The sequence below is a fragment of the Camponotus vicinus genome, unplaced genomic scaffold (genome assembly GCF_025532165.1).
Source record: "Camponotus vicinus isolate PSW18456_S1 unplaced genomic scaffold, iyCamVici1.0 SCAF_3, whole genome shotgun sequence".
In the NCBI taxonomy this organism is placed as follows: Eukaryota; Metazoa; Arthropoda; class Insecta; order Hymenoptera; family Formicidae; genus Camponotus; species Camponotus vicinus.
Window position 1 is genome coordinate 11,107,477 of NW_028141967.1, and position 27,450 is coordinate 11,134,926.

Below are 27,450 nucleotides of genomic sequence, written 5' to 3' on the forward strand. Positions count from 1 at the left end.
GATACTAGCACTGTTATTTAGTTGCGAACACGCACTAACTCGATAGGGTTACTGTTTTTGCTAATACTATTAATCCCGAGATTTTCGAGAATAGTGACTTAGTAATGCAAAGAATGCTGAGATACTGAATGAATAGCCGATTAACTGAATAACTGATTAATAATAATGAAGACTTAAGAATGAAGAATACTTAAGAATGCTGATTTGTTCGAAGTTCGCTTATATATTGTTTTTAGATTACCCTCTCCTAGGGTGAGGAGCTAGGGGAGTTAAGGAATAGAAAGAGATTATTCTCTCATTAGATTTCCATCGTCTCTTCCCTGCCCCTTCTTATGAGCGTTTAAAACAAATGTAACAAATCAGAATTTTATTACATTCGTTCGCGAATAGGAGAGCATCTTCCAAAACGGGGAGACCTAGGATTCTCAGTATCGGAGGTGGTAGTAATTTATGTCTTGCAGGATGCGTTTGCTAAAGACAAGGGATGACTTTTACTACCCCCTTGAAATTAAGATGGGTACGTGTGTCGCGTCGCGACATCCGGTCACTCGCGTTTTCATGAATAGTTTCTTTTATTTTCTATAGCTTCTTTAGATTTTATGAGTTTTCAAGAGATCGGAAAATATCAAATTCGGCTGACTGGCGCCTTGACTGTGACCAGATGCTACTCTTTATGATTTTATAGCCCGTTGATATCTGGCTGTCGTTTTTGGAGCACTTACTGAGAATCCCATTTCAATTTAACTGACATTAACGATTTTTTGGAAATCATGCACGTGTGCGCCAGTTATGGGAAAGAAAAGAATCGTGAAGTCCCTTGGACGTAATACTACAAACAGTTTCAATTTTCTTCTTTTTATGGCAGACATTATCACAATTTACAACTTATAACTTAAGTAATATATAAATCTAATAAATAATAACTTTAATATAACTCTAATTTTCTTTGATATATATTGCTCACAGTTTTTTTTAGAATTACAGAAAAAGATCAAATCTAGATTTGTACAAAAATGTTACTTATTGCTTCTTCTTTTCTATAGAAAAGCGTTGTGGGGCATGCTTTAACGATACCTTTATGCAATCCTGTACTTCATGCTCTGTAGTACCAGGTAATACCTTAAGAGGATGCCGGAGTCGCGGCCGAACTCCGACGGGTAGGCGCCCTCATTTTAACATAACTAAAAGCGTCGGTACATTACCAACACTTATAGTTATGTTACCGACAGTATTATCTAGAATAGAAAGACATACATATTTTAAAAAGAGCAATGTGAAATACAAGCTTTTTTGTATTGTGTTTAATTGTATTTATATTGAAACAAAAAATATGTTGCATTTCTACTGCTCTATCGTCTCGCACAAGCAACGATTTTAGAGTATAGATCTGTCTTTATTGCATACATATATAAATACAATTCTATCATTGCTCTCATTAGCTATGTCTCTTTATATATACAGGGTGGCCCATTTTAATCCATCCAGTCGAATATCTCGAAAACCAAGCCCGGGAGAGAAAAATATTTCAGACAAAAGTTGTTTGGTTTCGAGGGGGACATAAGATGGTACCATTGGTTTGACCTTGAAGAGTCATTTGAAGGTCACATGAAGGTCACCTTCAATTTCTTAAATGGAACCTACTATTTGTCATTGCATATTCTTGTAGCTTATCTCGAGAGCTTTCCAAAACACTATAATTAAGTACCTTTTCGTTAAGTACTTTTTGAGTTATGAGGCTTGAAATAATTTCTTAATTTTACATAAAATTTACGTAAAAAATATCTTGTAAAATATTCATTTTTCGATTATCTTACCTTAATAATTTTACGTACAAAATAATGAGAGGAATCAATTGGTGTAAAGAAAACACATAGTTGTTTTGAAGAAAAAATATGTAATTTGCAATTAACAATTCCATATTTTTTCTTAAAAACAACTATGTGTTTTCTTTACACCAATTGATTTCTCTCATTATTTTGTACATAAAAGTATTAAGGTAAGATAATCGAAAAATGAATATTTTACAAGATATTTTACGGTTTATGTAAAATTAAGAAATTATTTCAAGCCTCATAACTCAAAAAGTACTTAACAAAAAGGTACTTAATTATAGTGTTTTGGAAAGCCCTCGAGATAAGCTACAAGAATATGCAAAAATATATAGGGTGTTCCACTTAAAAAAATTGAAGTGACCTTCACGTGACCTTCAAATGACTCTTCAAGGTCAAACTGATGGTACCATCTTATGGCCCCCTCGAAACCAAACAACTTTTGTCTGAAACATTTTTCTCTCCCGGGCTTGGTTTTCGAGATATTCGACTGGATGGATTAAAATGGGCCACCCTGTATAATAAAAATATATTGTGAAAATATTTATAAATATTACTTATAAATTTTATGAATATACGACATTACATCAAACAATTTGCATAATACATTTTATATTGTTAGTTTTTGATTATATCGATTTAATAAACGTCGTACATAAATTGTAACTTGTAGAAAGTTATATGCAAATATCCTTTTTATTGTATGTATACAGAATGTCGCAAAGTACTATATATAAGCGCTTGTGAGGAGCGCAGTAAATTGAACAAAAAAGTCTCATAGCATTTACAATTTTCGTAATAATAATAGAAATTTAAATAAAATCGGAAATATGTATCTGTGTATATGAGAGAGAAAAAGAGAGAGAGAGAAGCATTCGACCGTTCGAGTTATCGCATGATCCAGCGTGTCAGGGCTTTTTGTCGGCGCGCGGCAAGGGGAGGGACAGCGCGGCGCGGCGATGACGGTGTAACGAGTGGCAACGGCGTGCTCCGCTGTCCCTTCCCTTGTCGCGCGCCGACAAAATGTCCAACACGCTGGACCGTGCGATAGCTTGAACGGCCGAATGCTTCTCTCTCTCTCTCTCTCTCTCTCTCTCTCTCTCTCTCTCTTTTTCTCTCACACACACACGCAGATACATATTTCCGATTTTATTTAATATTTCTATTATTACGAAAATCGTAAAATGCTATGGGACTTTTTGTTCAATTTACTGCGCTCCTCACAAACGCTTATATATAGTACTCTGCGATATATATAGTACTCTTATATATAGTACTCTTCTGTATACATACAATAAAAAGGATATTTGCATATAACTTTCTACAAGTTACAATTTATGTACGACGTTTGTTAAATCGATATAATCAAAAACTAACAATATAAAATGTATTATGCAAATTGTTTGATGTAATGTATATTCGTAAAATTTATAAATAATATTTATAAATATTTTCACACTACATTCTTTGCCTCAAAAGCATCGAAATAATAGATTTATATCGATAATATAATGGGCCCCTTCATCGCCCATTCCCGTGAGACGCAACCATAATATGTGTATTTTTTTCGTCTCTCCGATATATGCAAACGAGATTGAGGCGTCTTTTTCTAACGATATTCATTAGAATATTGTGATCAGATATGATAAATGTAAAATATGATATATGAATAATTTACCATTTTGGAAAAGGTAATTAATTTTCTGCTATAATTTAAAAAAAAATGTTGCTTCATACATTTTACACATTATTGAAATATTTTTCCTTACAAGGATTTCCTTCTAAGGCTATAGTAGTTTATAGTAGTTTATAGTAGTAAGTTTATAGTAGTGAGTAGATATGGGCCACTATGGTGCGTCAAAACAAACCCCCACCACTCGGCCCCTGGCGCCGTGGGCGTGGCCAGGTGAAGTGGAGGGAGGCGTTCTGATTGGTGGAAACAATGCCCCACCTCCCGAAGTCTCGATTTTAATTGGCTTGCACCATAGTGGCTCAGAGTTTGATTGGCTTGCACCATAGTGGTCCAGAGTTTGATTGGCTCGCACCATAGTGGCCCAGAGCTGCGATTGGTCGACGCCGGCTGTGTCGCCGATTTATCAAATTTTTATTTCCCTACCTCCGCGGTACTAGACTCGAAGAAGCAATCCTCCTCCCACTCCAGCCCTGGCCCACCTGTATAGGTTTCCGAGTCAAATTCCCGTTACCTAGCCCTTAGTCGCTCTCGCTACGTCTTGACAGAACGAACCCCCCCACCTACCGACTTTCGGAGGGTAGCCGGCGGTATACCATATGTCTCGAGGAAACAATCCTTACCTCCCCACTCCGTCTCGGGGCCCGCTATGGAATATCGAAACAAGCCCCCTCCGCTCGAACGGTTCATGACGCACTTTATCGGAAAAAGAGACAAAGCATCTCAGTAGGAGACAATAATTATTATAATTATTATAATTATTATAATTAGACTACATTGCACTACAGAGGTAAAAAGATGAACATGCGGATGATTGAACGCGAGGCGGGGGTGTTATAAAGGAAGAAGGGAAAAGTTAAAAGTATTAAACTCGAATTAAGATAAAAAATTTTTACATTTATTAATATTTTTCAAAACCAGCCATTTTTTAATAAAATTTTTGCTTATTATTAATATACAGAAATATATACAAAGAAGAATTATATTTATATTGTTATAAATTTTACATTTTTCTTATGCTACTTACAATATTTATAATTCTATTTTTTAAAATAAAATCGGAAAATGCGCGACTTTTATTTAAAAAAGAAAAAGTCACCCAAGAAATAAGAATATTGTTATACCGCCACATATCCGTATGGTAGCGAATATCTGCTATTGATAAATCTACGCTTTACTAATACCGGCGCACATATTTTTGTTTCACTTCGCGTAACAATTTCATGAAACGCCGTACGTCGAATCGCATTAAAGCGTAGATTTATCGAAGTTTCGTTATTTTCTTCTTCTTCGTTTTCCTGTGTGTCTTTTTCTCTCGCTAATAGTAGCTTTTTTATAGCATTAAAATTAATTCGTCGCGAGTTCTCGTAATTGAGAGTAATACCGTTAACTTTACAAGTTTCGTGAGTATTACCCTCCGGTGTTCGCACGATGTAGTCGTAAAATTTCGGGCCCCCGGACACGAACGCCTCGATATAGCTACCGCGGCCGTAGCTTTCGAGTTCATCCGTCATGTCGCCTAGAAAATTTCCCGTAGGCGGCACGTATTCGTTCGAATCACCGGTGCTTATAAAAATACACGAATCCGTATCGTAATATAATACACGACGATCTAAACGTTCTAGGTACTCGTACAATTTTAAACGCGCTAGTGCAGTCGTATACGCTGCTATCACGACGTTTGTTATCGGCGAGGGAACGAGAGCCTCTTGTCGCAGTCGCCACGAAACATACATTACCTCGTCATTCACGGGTAATATGTCGGTTATCTCGTATTCGGCGCTCGTTAGTAATGTCGCGAAACGTTGTGTTTTTACGATTTCGGTAGTCGGCAAATTGGATCGTTGGCCGAATTTTCCCCAGAATGAATTTAAGCACAGTTTCGCAACCGAGCGTAAACCAGGATTCCGCGCGATGTTTCGCTTATCAAGAACGATACCCTCAGTTTTTTCATATTCCCTCAAGTATCGCTCTTTTGCCTCATCGTCGTTTTCCCCGCATTCGCTCGGCCAACCACTGGCTTCCTGTTTAAGCTGTAAAAACGTATTAATATATTCGGCGAACAATCCACCTTGCCGCGACGCGCGATCGTATTGGCTAACTCTATATTGCCAAATTTCGCTTACCGACGTTACGAGATAACCTTTCTCGACGGCCTTGCGTAATTCGCAGGTTACCCAGGTACCCTCGAATTCACGCTCGCTATCATTATGAGTGCACGGTGTCTGAGAAAATGTTTCGCAGCAACTACGACATAACGCGAAGAGTAATTTTCCTCGTACGCGATGCGGAAGTACGGGGTGAAATAAATCACGAGGAGGGAGTACTCTACATCGTATGAGGCCTTCGAGCGAGTCGAAATTATAATTCGGTGACCTTCCGACTAACGCGCTACATTCATCGCCGACGTAAATTTCCGGATGACCGATCGGAAAAGCGCCCGTCTTCAATACAAACGGGTATAATGAGCATACGTCGACGTAGCGTATTTTCTCCGTACCTGTGACTTCGTATTGAGTTGCGATATTTCCCGTACGCCCACCGAAAAACGCGTCGCGAGGATCGAGCGGTGGTGTTTCTACCATCGGATGATTCGCGAGAAAATCATACATTACGCGATTGTCGCGCATTTCTTGGTCGAAGGCGCACTCCCACTTTTCCGACACTATGTATCCCCGCTGACGAAGGCGCCATGAAACTGCGAGAGTTCGTTCATATCGCGAATTTAATGTATCTCCGCGATCCTCCCCCGACGAAAGCGCTTTATCGCGATTTACAGGGAAACAAGTTGGACATCCGTGCCAAAAGCAACCGTGAAATTGCAACACGTGACGCTGCGTCCTTCCCGCAACAGATGTTTCGAAATAACCATCGACGAGCGTACCCTCGATCGTGCGATATTCCCGCGCACACCCCGCGTGATTTATACGGCGGTCGAGTTCGCGCTCCATCCATATCAGCCATTGTAAGGCTTTACGCGAATGATTGCTCGCGCATCTGTATCCCCCCGTAGGAATAATGCCTATCGTATCGGCTTGCAAAAAGTTTTTCCGGAAAACCGTCATGCAGGTCGAAGCAATAGTTGTACATTCCTCGAACGGGCATACATTTCCGCGATCTAGGAAAATTTTTCTAAACGCTACGCACGCTCGTCGAAGAATATCAACATCGTTACGACAATAGCGCACTATCTCGCGTTGAAAGTCGAACACGGTATTTTTTTCCCTTATTTCGGTATGCCATGTGAGAAAGCGTTCGCGCTCTTGCGATTTCATGTTATCCGGAGAATAATATTGTACATCGGGTAACGGTCCGACGTACGTTTGATTTTCGATAGTATTAAATAAATGCGGAAAAATGCCCTTATCCTCAGTATCCTTTAGCCCGAAAGCCTTAGGTAATTCGGATAAGCGCATCGGCATATAATTAACGCTATCGATGAATTTTGTATGTCCCGCGGTTAAAAGAATAATTTTTGTGCCGTTTAAAATTACTTTCGGTTCAATATCCCTACAATTTTCCACGATATATTTCAAAATAAATTGCGCGTCGAACGCTTTCGCGTTATGCGCTATACAAATTATGTGTTTAAAATATTTTACCGGACGCGGAACGAAATCTATAAACTGTTTAACCGGATCGCGTTGAAATACGAACTCTCGCACTCCGCACCAACGACACCACACGGACATGTTATTTTCCCCCACGCATGCTTCACAAATCTGTTGCGCGATGCATAGCGTCGGAATATGTTTTTTTATATTTCCCGTTCCTTCGACCGTCTCGTCCTGCCGCGTTTCGAAATCGTAAAATACGAAAGCCACACGTCCCTTTCCGCGTTCATATGCACGTTCGTTCTTTTCCGCGTTATCACATATGTTCCGTGCTTCTTCTTCTCTCGTGCTAGATATATCTACCTCATCCGGTACCATCGCTGATGAAGATGGCCCGGCAGAGGAAATATCGATACGTTGTCGAAGAGGTTGCATATAACACATATGATTGCGCGGTTGTTGTGAACGGCATAATTTGCAATAAGAAACGCCGCATTCGTGTTTTAAATTCGATTTAACGATACGCCCGCAACTATCGCAAAATCGCACGATGCTACAAACATTAGCGCGTGTTCTACCGTCGTACGATTTCTCGCTACGATGACGCTCGAAACCACCTTGCACCGTAAAATAGCCGATTGCACGCGTCGCATTTTATTTCGGCGTAAGTGGAATCGCACGGTGGTGCGGATAAGCATCGCGGGCATTTATTTAAGCACCGGTGACTATTGGGTCTATCGTTTCGGAAGCCTACATTACACGCTACGCAATAATCGCGAGTACCAGCGGCGGCTTTTAAATTTAAAATAGGATTATAATGTCGCGAATCCTCGTAATACATGATATTTAATCGCCGCGAGGACTCGCGTCCGAGAGAAGCGAGTATTTCGGCACCGTCATACATCGGTTTTTCGCCGCGACCGAAAGTATTAAAATTATACACAATAATCGCGATATTGTCGGCGGCGAAATAACGCTGGAAACGTTCGATTTCACGAATTCCACAACCCTCTTCCGGTATTGCGACACCGGCATTTCTCGTTAATTGCAATGCACATTCGCGTTGTAACGAAGAATGCTGATATCTTATCGCGTTCCATTTCTCATGCAGCTCACCCGTACGGATATTACCGCGCTCGCTATAAGTTTGAGCTACTACGAGAGCTCGAGGGAAGCACAGGTTATCGGAATTATTAATTTCGACTATCGAACGTTTCGCGACATCCTCCCGTGTTAACGTGACGCGACCGCGACCCGAAGGCATCGAGACATTATAAACTTGTATGTTAAATTGGTCGGCGATATCGAGACCACCGGCGCTCTGTGCTAACGAACTCACAAGTCTCCAAATGTCCTCGTAACTCAAATCACGCGCCGGACGAAAAGATATACCCGCAGGACCATGCGATAAATTCGGCGAATCAAACGATAATCCTACATAATCGCCCGGTTCACATGAATTTAACGCATACGCGTGAATTTCGCGAAACGCGTTTTCTAACGAGTGATATATATCGTTGCCTTCAGTCAACGGACGTATCGCGAAACTCGCTTCTCTACCGATTACCCGGAATCTTCTAAATTGTCGCGCATTTTCCGATATTAAATTTACAAAATTAAAATTATTATTTCCGACCTGTTGGTGAAGTTGTTGCTGCTGCTGCTGATGTTGCTGTTGTTGTTGCTGTTGTTGTTGTTGCTGTTGCTGCTGGTACTCATGCTCCTCCTCCTCGTCCTCTTCACCCTCCTCGGTCTCGGATGAAATATTTTCCGAGCGGGGTAACTCAGCTACCTCCCCCTCAGTCTCATCCTCTTCCGCTTCTTCTTCCTCATTGGTGTGGGAGAGCGCTGAATTTTGTTGGCCGTCAACACCACCTCCGTATTGTACTGTTAAAAAACCGTATAAATTATAAATACTATTTTTGTTATTTTTATTATTTTAATATTTTTATACTCGAATGTAATCCGTACTATAAATATTATAATACAACGAAATAATCTCACCTTTTTAGCAATATTTGTTGTTTTTTATTCCGCTACTAATATTCTGGGGAATAGCTAATCCCCCAGCGACGAGTTTCTAAAGAAAAATTAAGAATTTGGATTAAATTCGAGCATAAAAATATATCGAGAAATAAATTATTAAAGTCACCTTCTCTGGAGGGAGCGTATATATTTTCCTCTTCTTCCTCTCTCACAGTCTCTTCTTCTTCTTCTTCTTCTTCTTCCAGCACTATCACTTCTTCCTCTTCCTGCACTTCTTCTTCTTCCCCACTCTCTTCTGGCTCTTCTTCGTTAATCTCCACTCTCTCGCGCTCCTCCATCTCTCGCGGAAATTCTAATAATATTTTAAGATTCGAATATTTAATATTATAGAAACAAAATTTAAAACAGTTCTAAAATTATTTTTATATTTGAATTTTCGTTTTAGCCTATTTTTTACATAATCATCATCTTTACCCGGCGAGAACACTTCGCTATCAGGGCTACTGATTGCATATGTGATGTCGTCAGCGTTCATGTTTTCCTCGTCGTCGTCGTCGTCAAGAACGACAACGGGTATCGCCGGATTTTCCTCGAGTAATCGCGGTCTTCCTGAAATGTAGAATATTTTTTATTAGTATTGATTATTTTTATTACTACCGAACATTCTATCCGAGAAAAATTAGCACTCGTTTTCATTACGTGAAAAACTTACGCGAAGGACCTGCCTCGGGTTCTTCCTCTGCGCGGCGTCTACGTGAAGGTCGCACTATCGCTGTTCTCGCGAGATTATTGTTTCCTGTGATTAATTAGTAATTAAATATTTAACTTTATAATCGCGATTTTTCGTATTTTTTCTTTGAAAGCAAAAATAAATAAAATAAGTAAAATAATTACCCGTCGACTGGATCCTACTGTAGTTTTGAAGTAGGTAGGTTATATGTCCACCTACATCTTCCTCTTCTTCATATTTTTCATCTTCGCTCAAGGCTCTTCGTGCACTAATTATTTCGCCGGCAATATTTAGTAATTTCGCGTCGCCGCCGAAATGCTCCAATTTATATAAAATTGCAAGCAATGTATCGGAGCAGGCACACGCGAAATTCGAAAATACGCTGTAATTATGTTCACTTGTTTCCGTTAATTTGGAAATGTAGCTCGCGGAATTGATCTTTGGAGATAAACTCGCAGCCAACTTTGCACAACTCGATATCAAATTTTTATTACACGCCATTTTTTTTCTTAAAGGAATAACACGCGAGTGAAAATCGTACAAGTTTCCTCGGGCAAAGAAAATCTCGAAAATGCTTATATTCGGTTAAGCGTTGTCCATTTTATATATTTTCCTCCCCACTCAAAAAGGAAAATCAAACAAACTTTTATCAGCGCACGGAGAAGTCCATAAAAAATGTAGAAGTTTGAAATTTCTTGTAGTCGTATATACCATATTGTAATTATATTTTTCACCGTAGCGCGAATAATCTATTTCATTTCTTATTTTGTTTTTCGAGAAAGCAACTGACGCTAAACATTTTGCTAATTACCTTAATTAAGTAATGGTTTACGCATATGATTTCTTAAAAACTAGGCGTAATAAAAAAAAATTTGTAATTATTTTATTTGTCAAAGGTTTTTATTTTGCGTCGACCATAGCTATTGCACGAATATAATAAATTTTTAAAATTATTTGTTTCTTTATAAGAAAAAATACACGTTTAATGCTAATAATAATAATACACGACGTGTTGCTGCGTGTTCGCAGTAAAGGACAGAAGGAGATATCGGGAAATATGTTGAAAACGTAGTAAAAAGTACTCTGTGAATTTTTTTTTAAAGAAAAACTTGTTATATGTTATTTATTATATTTTATCGATGTACATTTATTTATTGGTTTTCATAAAATTTTCGTTTTTGTAAAATCGCACGAGAAATTTCATTAAATTTAAGCGAAAGTATCTCTACAAATATAATGCTAAAATATACATCTAAAAATGTTAAATTATTAATTTGAGTTCGAACACTTTGTTCGATTTGTTCATAATTTCCTTTAATTGTGAGTTTTATAATTTCGCAATCTATGTACGATGAGGGAAGTTTTAATTCTATTTCGTTTATTATATAGTTAGCACATGTATTGACAGTATCAACGATATTAATTAATTGCGACAAATGCGTATCTATGCATTTTATAATATTTTCCAAGCCGAGGAAAGTAACTTTCTGCATCACGATAGCGGTGTTATAAGTTTTTCGTTTCTTCGACGGAGGTTGTTCTTCCTTACTCGCGGAATATTCGTTGGTTTCCTTGTATGCCACTAGAATAGCCCTCGAGCCATAAGCGCTGGTAAAGTTGATGGTGATATTGTTAATAATAATCGGATTTATTCCTCCCGTTCTTTTTTGATCGTCGTTCAAATACTGTCTCATATGTTCCATGCAGGATTGAAATTGCTGCCACGTGTCGGAGTCGAGACAAATCCCATCGGCATTATTGCTCGTTAATTTAACAATTGGAACAAAACAGTCTTCCTTCGTCGATTGCAATCCCACTTGTATCTTCTTAGTGAAGGATGAATTAAGTCCGTATGTTGTTGATAGCAACAAATGTCGGTTTCTTCCACCGTTGCCGATTTTATTGTCTCCATTTCCCGGCTCCTTAATATCGCAAACATGCGAGGATTTTACAAAACTGGCTATTTCCGTCGTTCCAGCCATTACTATTAACCACTCGAAACAAACTCGAAAAATGTACTGTGCAAAAAATAATCACAACAACAACGTTAGCGTATTTGCGTAGAATTTTTCTTCTTCGCTCGAGACTTAACTTCTGTTAACGACGAAATTCGAATGAATACACGGTTTGCCCTCGCGCTTATATTACTGCTTCTCCCACCTAAAAAAAATCTAAACAAAAAGAGTGGAGGGAAATAATATGGGCAGTAGTGAGCATAAATGCGTATTCAAACAAAATATTTTACAATAATCAAAGAAAAATACCGAGAAACTTCTATAAACGTTTCTAGAAACTTCTAAAAATTTTCTCTAAGCTATATCTCGAGTGATTCACCACGGGAAAAATATTTAGGGGATGTTTTATTAAGGAAGATTCGAATGATAAATTTATAGATATTACGGGCGGGGGTATATCTGAATGTTTAATTTAAAAAAAAATGTGAAATCTTATCAGATTTCTTAGTCGATACGGTATATATGCTGTTTCAGCATGAGAAAAAAATAGGTTGAGGATTTAGGATGAGGGTTTCGCTAGGGTAGATTCAAGGTGAGAATATTTTCCATATCTTCCTAAATTATTTGGAAACAGAATTGTTTTCTTAATCACTATTGCAAATATAGCGGGGTTATTTTAAAATGAAAACCATTGACGGTTATCTTAAGATGAGATTATTTTATTGAATGTCTCTAGTTTTTTAACGTGTGTTTAGGGTTTTAAGAATCTCTAGATATTATTATTATATCACGGGGGGATAGTGTTTGTCTGAGTCAGCTATCGGTTGATTCATAAAATACGAGTATGTACAGGTATTTTGTAATTTAGGCGATACATCGATTTAAAATATATTTTCCAGAATTTAAGCATTTTATTTTTACTATAAGCGTATATGGAGAATCAATTATAAGCTCATTAGCGTTGGTGCTCGCGAAAGTCGCCGATGCGAGCCTACCCTCGCGCGAATACGCTTACTCGCGGTCGCGCGTCGTGTATCATCTAATCAGCGGTGCTTTCTGCTCGCACGCGTAACAGAGAACGCTAGCGCGAGCACGTGGCCGGCGCGGATGGGGCCCCACGCGAATAAGCTTATTTTCTTCTTACATTCCTGTATAATATTCGAGGAGCATGCGCATTTTTTTCTTTCTTAGATTATTGTTGTTAAATATCGTCGTTTACTTTTTTATTTATGAGATTGTTCCTAAACGCGAAATCGATTATTTTGTGTAATGGACGTGCGCTGGAAACATCCTTGGACGTCGATCGTCTGCGGTCCTACGGGATGCGGGAAAACAATTTTCGTGAAAACATTTCTTCGACATTTATCCCGCATGTCCGATGTCCGATTCGAGAGAATTTTATTTTATTACGCCGAGTGGCAAGATGCGTATCAGTGCTTACATTGCGACACGGGAGAGAGAGAAGAAGAGAAAAGCGAGAGCAAATATAGCGATAATGCTTTAATAAAATCGAGGAAAAATATAATCGAATTTCGCGAAGGGTTACCGCGTCCGGAGGATTATTCTAACGATGCGCTTTCTCCGAAATTGGTGATAATCGACGATCTTATGAGGGAATCGTCTTCGTGCGACGCTATCGTGGATCTATTTACGAAAGGAAGTCATCATAAGAATCTCAGCGTTATACTCATTTCGCAAAATCTTTTCCATCAGGGACGTGGACAGCGCGACATATCTCTCAACGCGAATTATATAGTAGTTTTCAAAAATCCGCGCGATCGTGCGCAAATTCGTCATTTAGCGCGTCAGGTATATCCCGACGATCCAAAATTTATGGAAGAAGCGTACTACGACGCTACCTCGAAGCCGCATGGATATTTATTGCTCGATTTGAAACAATCGACTCCAGACGAATACCGATTTCGCACGTGTATCTTTCCGGAGGATACTCTACATTACGTCTACATACCACGTAAATCTATCATTAGAGCCGGAAGCGTACAAAAGAAAGGTATTCGCAGCCGCGAGTTGTAGTTGTGCGATTACGACGCAATGGTGAAAAAAGCAGACCCTAACAAAACATCATCGACAGCGACAGCGAGGAATTTACCGAATAGCGCAATAAAGACTGCAAAACGTTGCATCGGAGAGAGGAACCTGTGTCTCTTAAAAACTCTATGCTATTTGAAAAAAAATCAAAGAGCGGCGTTCTTACGCGATGCCGACAATAAATTTGTAAAGTGTATTCAGGAGTGTATTTTCAATACGCTCGAAGGTAACGTACCGCTCGAATCTAGCGAAAAAAAGCGCTTGTCCAAGCATAAAACGACTTTACGGCGCATCGCGGCAAAGCGAGGTAATTTGAAGACTAAAAGAAAACTATTGGTACAACGCGGAGGATTTTTACCCTATATTATCGGTCCTATACTCGGAGCTTTATTATCACGGATTATCGGCGAGTGAAAAGAAATACAATTCTTTATATTCTTTGTGAGGAAAGATAATAATATTTGGAAAAGTATTAAAAATGGAAAAGGCTAAAAAAATGGTTTTAATTTCTACGGAAAATCTCGAAAAAATGCAACGAATGCAGCAGCAGCAGCAGCAAAATCAACAGTCGGAAAATGTTAATAATACGGAAAATGATAATAATAAATCTGTATGGACACCGGGAACCCCTTTATCGCGACTCGATGCGGAGATGTGTCGTATTCTCAATCTCTCGACTCCCGCCGACGAGGGTGAAAGATGGAAAATGTATAAAGAAGTACTTCAACGTTATCTTTACTTTGTTCGGGATGCAAAAAAGCGTTTTCGCAAAGATTCGCGTGGGGCTTTAAACGGCGACGCCGATGATAAAACTGAGCAAGACGAGGACATGTACTTGGAAGATGACGATACCGAAGAATTTACGCGTACTTTAATTAGTAGCGTTGAAGATGGAGGAGGAGGTGACGCTAATAGTTTCGGAAAAAAGCGCGATCAATCGGCGGAAATGATTAAAAATATAATCGAAAGTGTGCCGAAAACTTATCGCTACAAAGCTCACACGCTATTGAAATATTTACTCGATGCTCCGTCGTCAAAGATCGTCGGTTGGGATAGACAAGGACTCGTGACTATAAACGGTGCGGTTGTAACGGGTTCGAATATTAGCGATCTCATAAATGACGCGATACGCGAGAGAAAAACAGTAAAAGCAATCGGAAGAGTTCAGTTTGCGCGATTACTGCAGGACATAAACACACCTTCCAGTCTCATAGGAAATCGTAGTTTTTTACACGTAGGCAAAATAGCTCGTCGTATTAAAAGCAGCGAATTAGCAGCTGTTACTTCCACTCCGAAAACTCGTCGTTCACGCAGCAGGTTAAACGAGACGGTTGTATCCGAAGGAGATACGGTATTTATATCTGCCGATGAGGATGAGGATGAGGCCGATAAAACATTAGCAAGTAAGGACGAGAATTCCCCGACGAAGAAAGCAAGAGGTTTATTCGGTTGGAGCAAATTCTAATAAGATGGAACTCGAAAAATTATATTACGATCCTTCGCACTACGCGGGTTATTCAGCGACGGTCAATTTATCACGAGCGGCTAAGCCGAATTTCTCGCGTAACGAGGTTGTCGACTGGCTTAAATCGCAAGACGCGTACACGCTGCATCGTCCAGTACGACGAAAATTTCCGCGTTTACATTATAACGTGACAAATATCGATGATTTATGGGAGGTTGATTTAATCGATCTTCGTAATCTTAAGAGTTATAACGACGGATATTCCTATCTACTGGTGGTTATCGATGTACTTAGCAAATTTGCTTGGGTAGAACCTTTGCGCGATAAAACTTCGGCGTGCGTGATAAAGGCCTTTCAGAACATATTCTCGAGAAACAAAAAACGTTTACCCGTTTACCTACAAACCGACAAAGGTAAAGAATTTATCGCGAGCGCTGTACAAAAATTCTTAAAAGAAAAAAACATCCGATTTCGTGTAGCGCGAAATCCCGATATCAAAGCAGCTATAGTCGAACGTTTCAATAGAACACTTAAGGAGAGGATGTGGCGCTATTTTACACATAAAAATACTCGCCGTTATATCGATATTTTGCAGGATATTGTTCACGCTTACAATCATACTCGTCATTCTAGCATTAAAATGCAACCAGCGATCGTTACGTTGGAAAATGCGCGTATCGCGCGAGAAAATATGAATCGACGTTGGAATATCAATGCCGAAGATGCTGAAGGAAGAAAAAATCGCGGGCGCAAACAAAAGTGTAAATACAGAGCGGGCGAGCTCGTACGCATTAGTAGAGCAAAAGCAGCGTTTGAGAAAGGATACGAGGCGGGATGGAGTGAAGAAATATTTCGAATTCATCGCGTTCTCGAATGGAGAAGACCTCCTGTATACGAACTAAGCGATTTACAGGGCGAGGTTATAGACGGGATTTTTTACGAGCAGGAATTAACGCAAGTTATTAAAGACTTACGAGAGGGAGAATTTATCGTAGACCACGTGATAAAAACTAAGGGACGGGGCGACAATAAACAATTACTAGTTAGTTGGCGGGGATATCCTTCTAAATTCGATTCTTGGATATCAGCCTCGAGTTTAATATCAAAATGAGAGGGGAAGAATTTCACATAATCCTCCCGAGTAATAGTAGCATGCGCTACTTTCCGGAAAATAAAACAACGTGTTTCACCACCGAATTACCTCAACGTATAGACTTAAGCGGTCGTTGGGAAGTAGCGCTCACGGAGATCCAGTTTCCGTGTAGCTTTTTACATATACGCCCTGGAGAAGGAACAATAAAATTTATCGATATTAATAAGAGCATCGATGCGTTTTCTCATGCGGATGTCGAAGTATCACCAGGCGTTTATTCGAGCGTACGCGATATTAAAGAGACAATGAATGACGCGTGCAAACCCGTAAAAGCCCATGTCGTTTGGGAATTAAAAGTTGGTGGTAAAGTTGTTATGAGACTTTCCTGCAAAGAGAGGAAATGCGATATGGAACATCATGTGCATTTTTCCGACAAGCTTTGTCGTATGCTCGGTTTTGATTCACGCTGTGGAAGTTCGAACGATCTACTACCGATCTACTACAATCCTGACATTCCTCCTTCTTCGAGCATTGCTTTTCCAAAATTTCCTTTTGTACTCACGGGTGACGACTATATAATAGCCGACATACCAGCTAGTTTGTTGCGAGGTATTCCAGACAAACTTTTCGTCTACTGCGACATTTGCGAACCTTATATTACGGGCGATGTACAATCGCCTCTTCTTCGAATAGTCGCGCACGATGCACGAAACGATTATCCGTTTGCATCCACTCAGATAAAGCATTTTTCGCCCGCGCAATACATCGCGCTGCGGCGAACGAGTTTCCGTACGATCGAAATAGATATAAGAGATCAGCTGGGGAAGAGCATACCATTCGAATTCGGAACGTTGACGGTAACTTTGCATTTTAGGTGTATCGATTAGATATTATAAAATACACGGAATCCGCGAAAGAGAAAAACGCATTTGACCGTTCATTATTATTATTATTATTAATGGACTATTACTCGGTATATCGCGACGAATTACAGAACGGAGGCGGTCGCGGCGGCGGAATCCCGCGAGTTTTCGTCGGATCGCCCTATCAGCGCGGTCACGGAATCGGCAGTTTTCTCGGGGGATTATTCAGACGCGTACTACCATATTTAGGTAAAGCCGCGCGAGCTGTGGGAAAAGAAGCTTTACGGGCTGGCGTTAATGTAATCGAAGACGTCGAAAACAATACGCCATTTAAGGTAGCGGTCAAACACCGTTTTGAAGAATCGCGAGACAAACTCAAGAGAAAAGCCAAAGAAAAAATAAGTAGTCTAATGAAGGGTTCGGGATATAAGTCTGATGCGAAAATGCATGTAGCTCAGTTCCCTTTTGTCGGGCTTGATAATCACATCGCACGATCCGCAATAACATCGGCTCGCAAGCGACGACGGACGAGTAAGAAAATCAAAGCGGTTGGGAAAAAAAGAACGAGTACAAAAGCGCAGAGAAATAAAAAGAAGAAGAAAAGTCGTACGGTTGTGAAAAAAAGACTTAAGACGTCTGCGAAACGACGTAAAATCGGTAAAAAACGTACCGTATCCGATATATTTTCTTAAGCGGTTATATTCGGAGCATTCTAATTTAACGACGGTGGCGAGCGACGGACGACAGCGAGCAATTTGCGATAAAGAAATATGTCTTTTCTTCACACGCATTCGAGCGAGTGTTTAAAGAGCGAACTAGATCTCTTCTCTCTACCACCTACGCAAACTAGCATCGAAAATTCGCAATGGATTCATTACAAACCCGTGACCTCTCTCTCGGACGACTCGCCGATAGAATTCGTCATCCCCGGACACGGAGAAGAATATTTAGATCTCACGCACACCATGCTGAGTCTTCGTCTACGTGTAGAAACAAACGCCGATTCCGCGAGACAGGCTTCAGGAACAAGCGCCGAAAGAATAGCCGTAGGCCCTGTAAATCATTTGCTTCATTCTATCTTCAATCAAATCGACGTGTATTTCAATCAAAAGCTCGTGTCGCCTCCAAACAACGCTTACGCGTACCGAGCATACATAGAGGCGTTGTTAAATTATTCTTCACCCGCAAAAACTTCCCATCTAACTTCCTGTCTATGGGACATGGATGCACCCGGACACATGGACGATCTGTTGGAAACAAATCCCGGCAATCCCGCTCTCGCGAGACGCGCTCGTTACATTTCCGGAGGAAAGGCGTTAGATCTCGTAGGACATCTCCATTGCGACGTTTTCAATCAAGACAAATTTTTAATTAACGGTGTAGAAGTACGATTGAGATTCGTTCGTTCGAAAGATTCGTTCTGTCTCATGGAAAGTAGCGGAACATCGAAAATTCACATTCTCGACGCTACCTTGCTCGTTAGAAGGGCGAAAATAAGCTCGGGTTTGTTACTCGCGCATGCTAGAATGATGAGTAAAGTTACAGCCAAGTATCCGCTCACGAGAGTCGAGGTTAAAACATTCACGATTCATAGCGGCGTTATGGGTGAATCGTTAGATAATGTAATACTCGGTCAATTACCGAAGCGAGTAATAGTCGGTTTCGTTAGTAATAAAGCGTTTAACGGTGACAGAAAATTAAATCCGTTTAATTTCAAGAACTACGGAATAAATTTCTTCTCGCTGTACGTCGATGACACGCAAATCCCCAGTAGGCCTTTGCAACCAGCTTTCTCCGAGGAGGAACCGCTTTACATCGAAGCTTATCAAACGCTTTTCTCGGGAACAGGTATTCATTTTTTGAACGAGGGAAATTCTATAAGCAGAGACGACTATTTCAAAGGATATACTTTATTCGCTTTTGATCTTACTCCCGATCTATCCGCTAATTGCGCTGGACATTGGAATCTCGTCAAACATGGTAGTTTACGATTAGAAGTGCGATTCGTAAGAGCACTTTCCGAGACGATTAATTGTATTATCTATGCCGAATTCGATAATGTCATAGAAATCGACTCGTCTCGTCAGGTCATCGTCGATTTTTCGGGGTAAATTTTTTATAGACGCTTAAAATTGTTCCCCCTCTATTTCGCTCAAAACTCCGACATCAGTGCGCAACGTTTCGAAAAATATTCAGTTTCGTTGGAGACACGCTCGGCGTCGTTGTTTTACATAGAGCCTCGCGTCGAATCACATAAGTTTTTTTCGTAAGATGGATATAGTCGTCGATATTCAGGGTTTCCGCGATGCGAAGAAAAAGTTTATCCCTAAGGAGGTTGCTGTTGTAGCGATTGACGCTCCAATCGTCGATCATTGGATTATGATACCGACGCATTCGTTTGTCGAATTACCTGAAAAAATAAGACAAGAAAACAACTGGCTCACGCGAAATCATCACGGCATTGAATGGTTCGATGGCGAAACTAATCCGAATTATTTTACATCGCAACTGCGGCAAATTACAAGATGCGTGCGTCACATTTATGTTAGAGGAAACGAGAAAGCAAGTTATTTGAGGAATCTACTTTCTAGAAATATATATAATTTGGAAGGCATCTCACCGGCATTCAAAAATCTGACGGTAGAAGAAGAGTGCGGACATCACGGATTTCGAAAATTCGGAATCTTTCATTGTGCATTACGCAACGCTTACAAATTAAAAAGCTGGATTGTTGCGCAAAATAATTTCAGCAGCGACGGAGACAGCATTACTCAAACGACTTGCAGTTCTCCCAAAATTTTGATAGTAAGCGACGACGACGACGACGATGAAAATGAAAATATTAAAGCACAATCAAATAATAAAATAGAGAAGAAAAATCTGCAAAAAATCGAACGTGCGGCTATTAACCGCCCCGCGCAAACAGAAAATCCGTTAGCTGTACAACCCGAAAACAAGCCACCAAAAGAAATTATTCAAATAATACCGCTTGTTCGCTCGTCTTCGCTGCAAACAAATGGACTCTCGCGAAATTCTGCAAGCATTGCGTCAGCTAGATGTCAAACATGTGGGAGTCTATCCTGCCGACAGATTGCCGATGGCGTGGACGAGGTCGACGGCCATCGTCGCTAATACGGACAATCATAATCGCCCTGGAGAACACTGGATCGCTTTTTTCCTCGACGAAGACGGTACAGGGACATACTTCGATAGCTACGGAATACCGCCCTTGTATCCGGGTTTTTTCCTACGTCTCCGGCGAAATTCCAACATTTATCGATGGAATACCGAACAACTACAAGGGCTTTTCTCTCAAACCTGCGGACTCTACAGTTGTGTATTTTTATATTATATGTGCAGCGGTTACGATCTCGATGGATTTCTTAGTCTTTTTTCCGAAAATTGCAAATATAACGATCATTTAATCGTAGAATTATTTCATAAAATTTTTCTTCGCGAAAAAAAACATAAAAAATATAATGTTAATTAATAGCGTGTTTAATTGTAAGAAGATATAAAAAAAATTTTTGCGAAGTACTACGAATTGTATGCGGGTATATTAATAAATGTGAAAATTTTTTATCTTAATTCGTGTTTAATACTTTTAACTTTTCCCTTCTTCCTTTATAACACCCCCGCCTCGCGTTCAATCATCCGCATGTTCATCTTTTTACCTCTGTAGTGCAATGTAGTCTAATTATAATAATTATAATAATTATTGTCTCCTACTGAGATGCTTTGTCTCTTTTTCCGATAAAGTGCGTCATGAACCGTTCGAGCGGAGGGGGCTTGTTTCGATATTCCATAGCGGGCCCCGAGACGGAGTGGGGAGGTAAGGATTGTTTCCTCGAGACATATGGTATACCGCCGGCTACCCTCCGAAAGTCGGTAGGTGGGGGGGTTCGTTCTGCCAAGACGTAGCGAGAGCGACTAAGGGCTAAGTAACGGGAATTTGACTCGGAACCCTATACAGGTGGGCCAGGGCTGGAGTGGGAGGAGGATTGCTTCTTCGAGTCTAGTACCGCGGAGGTAGGGAAATAAAAATTTGATAAATCGGCGACACAGCCGGCGTCGACCAATCGCAGCTCTGGGCCACTATGGTGCGAGCCAATCAAACTCTGGACCACTATGGTGCAAGCCAATCAAACTCTGGGCCACTATGGTGCAAGCCAATTAAAATCGAGACTTCGGGAGGTGGGGCATTGTTTCCACCAATCAGAACGCCTCCCTCCACTTCACCTGGCCACGCCCACGGCGCCAGGGGCCGAGTGGTGGGGGTTTGTTTTGACGCACCATAGTGGCCCATATCTACTGTAGTGTAGCGAAAGCTGCAGCATAAATTTCATCTGATAGCATATGCTATCAGATTGTTAAAGCTTTTTAAATATTATATTATTTGTAGGCAACGGCGATGAAAGTAATTTTTTTTTTAGGCACCAATTTATCATATGTACAGCCGGGTAGGCTATCGTACATTCGAAGCTTGGTGTCATCAAAAAAAATCGCTAGCAATCACTATAATTTGCTCCAATAATTTGTTAGCTTTTGTCGCTATGTGACATGCTGCAATTATATAAGAATTATCGAAATATAGCACGCTTTCAAAATAAGAATCATCTCTTATGACGTAAAAATCGGATCAATGATTCATCTCATCTGGATTTTTATTCTTATCAAATATGCCTTTTAGTTGAGGCAGTGTCTTTATGATCTCTGAATTAAATTTCGTTTAAATTTCGCTACCAGAATGTACATGCAAATCGTATCTGATGTAAAACATTTTTAGTAACCAGCACACAAATTAAGATCGCTTCTCGAATTTTTTTTAAAATAACCAGCATACAAATTAAATTAGATCGCCTCTGGATTTTTTTTGAATAACCAGAACACGAATTAAATCGCCTCTGGAAGACTTTTCGAATAACCAGCACACGAATTAAATCGCCTCTGGAAGACTTTTCGAATAACCAGCACACGAATTAAATCGCCTTTGAAATACTTTTCAAATAACCAGCACACGAATTAAATCGCCTCTGGGTTTTTTTTCAAATCAGCACACGAATTAAATCGCCTCTGGAAGACTTTTCGAATAACCAGCACACGAATTAAATCGCCTCTGGAAGACTTTTCGAATAACCAGCACACGAATTAAATCGCCTTTGAAATACTTTTCAAATAACCAGCACACGAATTAAATCGCCTCTGGGTTTTTTTTCAAATCAGCACACGAATTAAATCGCTTCTGGATGTTTTTTTCTTTTGAATAATCAGCTCACGAATATATCGCCTCTGAAATAAATATTTTAATAACTAGAGCGCACATGCAAACCGCATCTGGTAATAAAATATTTTTAAAAACAACCAGCCCACGAATAAATCGCCTCTGGATTTTTTTGAATAACCAGCACACGAATTAAATCGCCTCTAGGTTTTTTTACACCAGCACACGAATTAGATCGCCTCTGGATTTTTTTAAAAAATAATCAGCTCACGAATAGATCGTCTCTGACATAAATATTTTAATAACCAGAGCGCACATGCAAACCGCATCTGGTATAAAATATTTTTAAAAACAACCAGCCTACGAATAAATCGCCTCTGGATTTTTTTGAATAACCAGCACACGAATTAAATCGCCTGTAGTTTTTTTACACCAGCATACGAATTAGTTCGCCTCTGGATTTAAAAAAAAATAATCAGCTCACGAATAGATCGCCTCTGAAATAAATATTTTAATAACCAGATCGCACATGCAAACCGCATCTTGTATGAAATATTTGTAAAAACAACCAGCCCGAATAAATCGCCTCTGGGATAAATATTTTTAATAAGTATTTTTTTAATTAATAACTAGAGCGCATATGCAAACTGCATCTAGTAAAATATATAATCTGTACGTGTATATATATATATATATATATATATATATATATATATATATATTGTGTATAACTTACATAGAATATTTTCCACGTAACACGTTGTAACGCTGTTTTCACGCAGCTTGTTACGCGTACGATTGTTACGGCGCCACGCGACAGCGAGTATCTATGACACGCAATACGAGAAAGAAAACGCAAGAGTATAATGCCTTAGTGTGCGCATACATGTATACTGACGTATACTATTACACGAAATGGAAGAGAAGGATGGTACGAGATTGCCTCTCCTTGTCACACAAATCGATTCTAGCGCCGTCTGTCTCGATATCGAGCAACTAATCTACGGGTCTGTTTTACTCTTTTGCCTCGATCTCACACAAACACATATGCACAAAAATTTTCTGCACAGAAATTTTTTTTACTACGCTTCTAAACGCATTTCTGACTGTTCACTTATATTCCTTCAGGAAATTCCGAGCTGAGTGTGCTCTTATTTTGTACGTACAAACTACAAAACTTTTATATTCAGCTAATATTGTTACGAGTTGATGTCAGAAGCCGATAAGAAAACTGTAATTTTCTATTTTTTCTTTATTTTCCGGCATCCTCTTAAGAACAGATATAATTATTGTATTGTTGAGCTTCAGCAGCGCAAAGGATCTTTTGTTATTTCGTTTTCCATAGAAACTATAAAAAGATGCAACTTTGTTCGAAATAAGTCGACGAAGTATATTATTTGTTATCGATGTTGCATCTCCACGTCCACCAATTGTCGACAGATAATTAACCTAGAAAAAGACTTTATATATTGGACTAGTTTAATTTTTTCAGTTTTTAATTTTTATTTCTATGAATAATTATTTTACCAAAGCAAGCAAATTGTCCTCTTTATGCAGATATTCTTCTAATTGTGTAATATTCTCAAGTGTTGTTACTAGTAGAGTGCATGGCAATTTCGGTAATTCATTAAATTTTAATGTATGTGTTTTCAATAAAGTTGTTAGTGGCTCTCAAAGCTTGTAGTATTTGATCATTTTGATTAAAAATATCCATATTTTGCCGTTTAATAAATGCAAGTGCAGCATTAATTTCAGCAAGATTTCCATTTGTGTTCCGATGTGATGCAATGTTTTCAATATTTATTTCATGTTTGTATTGATTTTTTTGTATAAACGAATAATTATGAGCACCTTGTTTTAATTGATTAGATGTTATATTAGTATTGTTTAGCTTTGGATTCATTGGCTATATTTCATCTAAAATTCATATAAATATATATGTAATAAAAATTCCCTCTCTTTCTCTTTCTTTATAGTAAAATTGATATGTAAAATAATATGACAAATTATATTATTACCGAATATTGTTTCTCTCTTATTATCATTTTTCAATATATTACTAAATCTAGGAGGAGGTTTGAGTTTGCTCTGCAGTAGTTCATTTTCTTCATCCGATGAATCGTCGACTTGATATCTGCTTGGTTTATTAGACTGTCTTTTATCAGGAAGTTGTTCAACTTCTGGAGCTATGTCGGATGAATATTGACACTGTTTTAATTTATTTTTAGCTTTTTGAAAATCATCTATAAACATAATTTATATTAATATAATAAATTCACATAGAAATAAATATATATAAAATAAAAAAATGTATATATGTATAGAAATAAATACAAATAAATAAATATATATAGAAATATTATTAAAGGAAAAGTATAATTAATATTCATTTTACTATAGGAAAAAATTAAAATAATTAAATCTTAAAAATTTATAATAAACTTAAAATCTTTTATCATGTATTGAAGTAATATTGCTCACCAGTCTCAAAAAATATCCTTGAAATTTGACACAATGTCTATTGATTATTTGGTATCTCTCCTCGTTTTAATAATTTTTCATATTTATCCTGAGATTTTACAGGTGGCCAATATACTTCTTTTTTTGTAAGAGTAAACCACAAAGTATTCACAATTCCTATTTCATTATCATTGTTATTCGAATTATCGTCAGCAAATTGTATACCAGCAAAAGCCATACCTTAAACAAATATATTAAGGGGTAAAGCCACTCTAGAACTTTTAAAAAATAGAATTTTTTTTTTGCTTAAAAATGCTTTCTCGAAAACAAGAAACAATAGGTTTTACAGGTTGGAAAAATTCCAAAGAGGTCGTTTTCATAAATTTTGTCAAGGCATCCCGCTGTGCGCATCGATTCCTTTTGCCCCGGTGCAGTGCGCTCGAATTGCAAAAAAAATTGAAAATTGCAAAAGCTGCTCGACAATCTTTGAAATCAACCAGGAAAGAAGAGGAAGAGGACAATGTTAATTTGGAAGGCCAAATGTATGGTGCTGGCATTGCAGATTAAAAGTAAATCGAAAATTTCTATTGTTAAATGTTAATTCAAACTTTAAACGCGTTTTTCTCGAAACCATGTTTTTTAAACTGGCCGGTAATGTAACTCAGCCAAATATGCACTGATTCACTTGAAATTTTAAACGTATCTTCTCAGATACATTCTCCATCGAACTACGTACGGAATTTGCGATTGATTATTAACTTTTTTTGTTATAAACAATTAATCATGTGATTTTTTGCTTAAAAATAAAAGTTTTCATTCAAATCTGCACTACTTTTTTTTAAAACGGTATTGTCTAATTTCCGTACGTAGCTCTATAGCTTTTTGTATATATTTTTCAAAAAATTTTCGTTTTTTGTTCTATGTTGAAAACTACAGAAGAAATCTTACCGGCCGCGGAACGCTTTGCACGAGAGGTACTTTGCGGTCTTGGGCTCTGACGCCGCCATTTTCAATTAAAAAATTACAAAAAAAATTTTTTTGTACACTTCAAACTATGTATAATAAAGTTTTCCAATTCGATTTTTTACTGCTTTCATTGTATTCTTTAAAAAAATTCTCAAAATTAGCCTTTTTTTTGAAGAGCTGGAGTGGCTTTACCCCTTAAAGAAGAAATTTAAATAATAAGAGGAAATAATAAGAAATGTTTTATATGATCAACATAACCTCAATATTCGAATACTCTTTATACATGTATGATTTATATAATACAATAATAGTACCTGTAAGATTTCCAGTAGAAAAATGAAAACACTAAACTATAATAATAACGATTCGTCGAATTGTGATTTCGATACTTTTCAGAAATTATGATTACTCACAATATTCACGCACGCTCTACCACGTAGCACATCTTCTTAGCCTTAGCCTAATCGAAAATAGAAGATGGAGGGAATACAAAGAGAAGCCACATTCGTGTACTCAGCGCGGCGCTCGCTGACTAGTGCTGAACGTATATTAATGTAGCTTCTTTTTGCGTGAGTATCCGCTCCTTATTCTCGTCGAAGCCGCGTTTCATTTTGACGTGATTGCTTCAAGCCGGGAGCACAGGCTTTTGCATAAGCGCATAACCATAAGCATAAGGAAATTGATTGGTCTACAAGCATATGCATAAGAAAATGAACCAATCAATTTTCTTATGCTTATGGTTATGCGCTTATGCAAAAGTCTGTGCTCCCCGCTTCACTTTCAAAGATTCTCTTGTCGCAATACTCCTCTTTATTTTTAATTTAAAATTGCGTTAGTGTAAGCAAATGAGCGATAACATAATGATGATTATAATATTTATTATATGTGGCATTTTGCCATACGCCACAAGAGCGTTATGGCATAGCGCACTGGACGTCTACCACACGGCAGCCCGCGCGCACGATACGCGCACGGTAGCGCAAATCTAAGGGGATTCCCCCGAGCTGAATCACAAACCGGCCGACAGATGGCAACAAAGGTGAACCTCTTCGCATAAGTGAAACCTGGCAGACTAGGTATATAAGGACGGGCGCAGCAAAGGAAAAGCGAGTCACGACTCAGTATAGAGTGAGCTCTACACATAAGTCGTAGATTCTATCTTTTAATAGAGCCTCAGTGCTCAGTAACGAAAAAAGCGAAGCCGTATTCCGGCAAGCTTTTTTTGGCAGGAGCCTCCACGCTCCTGGAAGGATTCCGCCGAGGCGCAGCCACATTCCGCGGCCGCTAATCTCGCCCCGATGACCCGGGCCAGCGAAGCAGCCGTGTGAAGAGTACGAGCTTCCGAGGGAGCGGGTCACCTGGCAGCTGCTACCGTGGAAACTCATCCCATTGCAGCTGGACCCTCCTAACCTAAAGGCCTCCAGGCCACCGAGGTGTCTACTCCACCTGTGGGATATCCGAGTACGCCGCTACACCTCGCCGACAGTCACTGGGAGCTACTCTCACTTCTGCCTCCATCACCTCGGCAGCAGAGGGAGATAGGCGTGCAAACCATACGTACGCTGGTATCGAGGTACGCAGGCGCAGCC

At 39.1% G+C, this 27,450-nt stretch overlaps 4 protein-coding genes and 1 long non-coding RNA gene across 5 annotated transcripts; 2 read left to right on the plus strand and 3 right to left on the minus strand.

The window, feature by feature from the left end:
- Nucleotides 1-4,637: 4,637 nt before the first annotated feature.
- On the minus strand, nucleotides 4,638-6,149 carry LOC145969038 (uncharacterized). Its single transcript, XM_083094901.1, has one exon. The coding sequence runs from the start codon at nucleotides 6,147-6,149 to the stop codon at nucleotides 4,638-4,640; it is 1,512 nt and encodes a 503-aa protein (XP_082951027.1).
- Nucleotides 6,150-6,458: 309 nt separating this feature from the next.
- Nucleotides 6,459-11,771, minus strand: LOC145969039 (uncharacterized). Its single transcript, XM_083094902.1, has 4 exons — nucleotides 11,339-11,771; nucleotides 9,534-9,668; nucleotides 9,226-9,411; nucleotides 6,459-8,960 (listed from the first exon to the last, which is right to left on the minus strand). The coding sequence occupies exons 1-4, from the start codon at nucleotides 11,769-11,771 to the stop codon at nucleotides 7,669-7,671; spliced, it is 2,046 nt and encodes a 681-aa protein (XP_082951028.1). The 3' UTR covers nucleotides 6,459-7,668.
- Nucleotides 11,772-17,984: 6,213 nt separating this feature from the next.
- On the plus strand, nucleotides 17,985-19,325 carry LOC145969040 (uncharacterized protein F54H12.2-like). The gene is made up of 2 exons (XM_083094904.1): nucleotides 17,985-18,882; nucleotides 19,063-19,325. Exons 1-2 carry the CDS (start codon nucleotides 17,985-17,987, stop codon nucleotides 19,323-19,325), a joined length of 1,161 nt encoding a protein of 386 aa, XP_082951030.1.
- A 67-nt stretch (nucleotides 19,326-19,392) lies between these two features.
- Nucleotides 19,393-21,931, plus strand: LOC145969041 (uncharacterized). The gene is made up of 2 exons (XM_083094905.1): nucleotides 19,393-20,019; nucleotides 21,905-21,931. The coding sequence occupies exons 1-2, from the start codon at nucleotides 19,486-19,488 to the stop codon at nucleotides 21,929-21,931; spliced, it is 561 nt and encodes a 186-aa protein (XP_082951031.1). The 5' UTR covers nucleotides 19,393-19,485.
- A 1,865-nt stretch (nucleotides 21,932-23,796) lies between these two features.
- Nucleotides 23,797-24,665, minus strand: LOC145968223 (uncharacterized). Its single transcript, XR_014437696.1, has 3 exons — nucleotides 24,454-24,665; nucleotides 23,963-24,352; nucleotides 23,797-23,884 (listed from the first exon to the last, which is right to left on the minus strand). It is a non-coding gene; the product is annotated as an uncharacterized LOC145968223 (long non-coding RNA).
- Nucleotides 24,666-27,450: the final 2,785 nt, after the last annotated feature.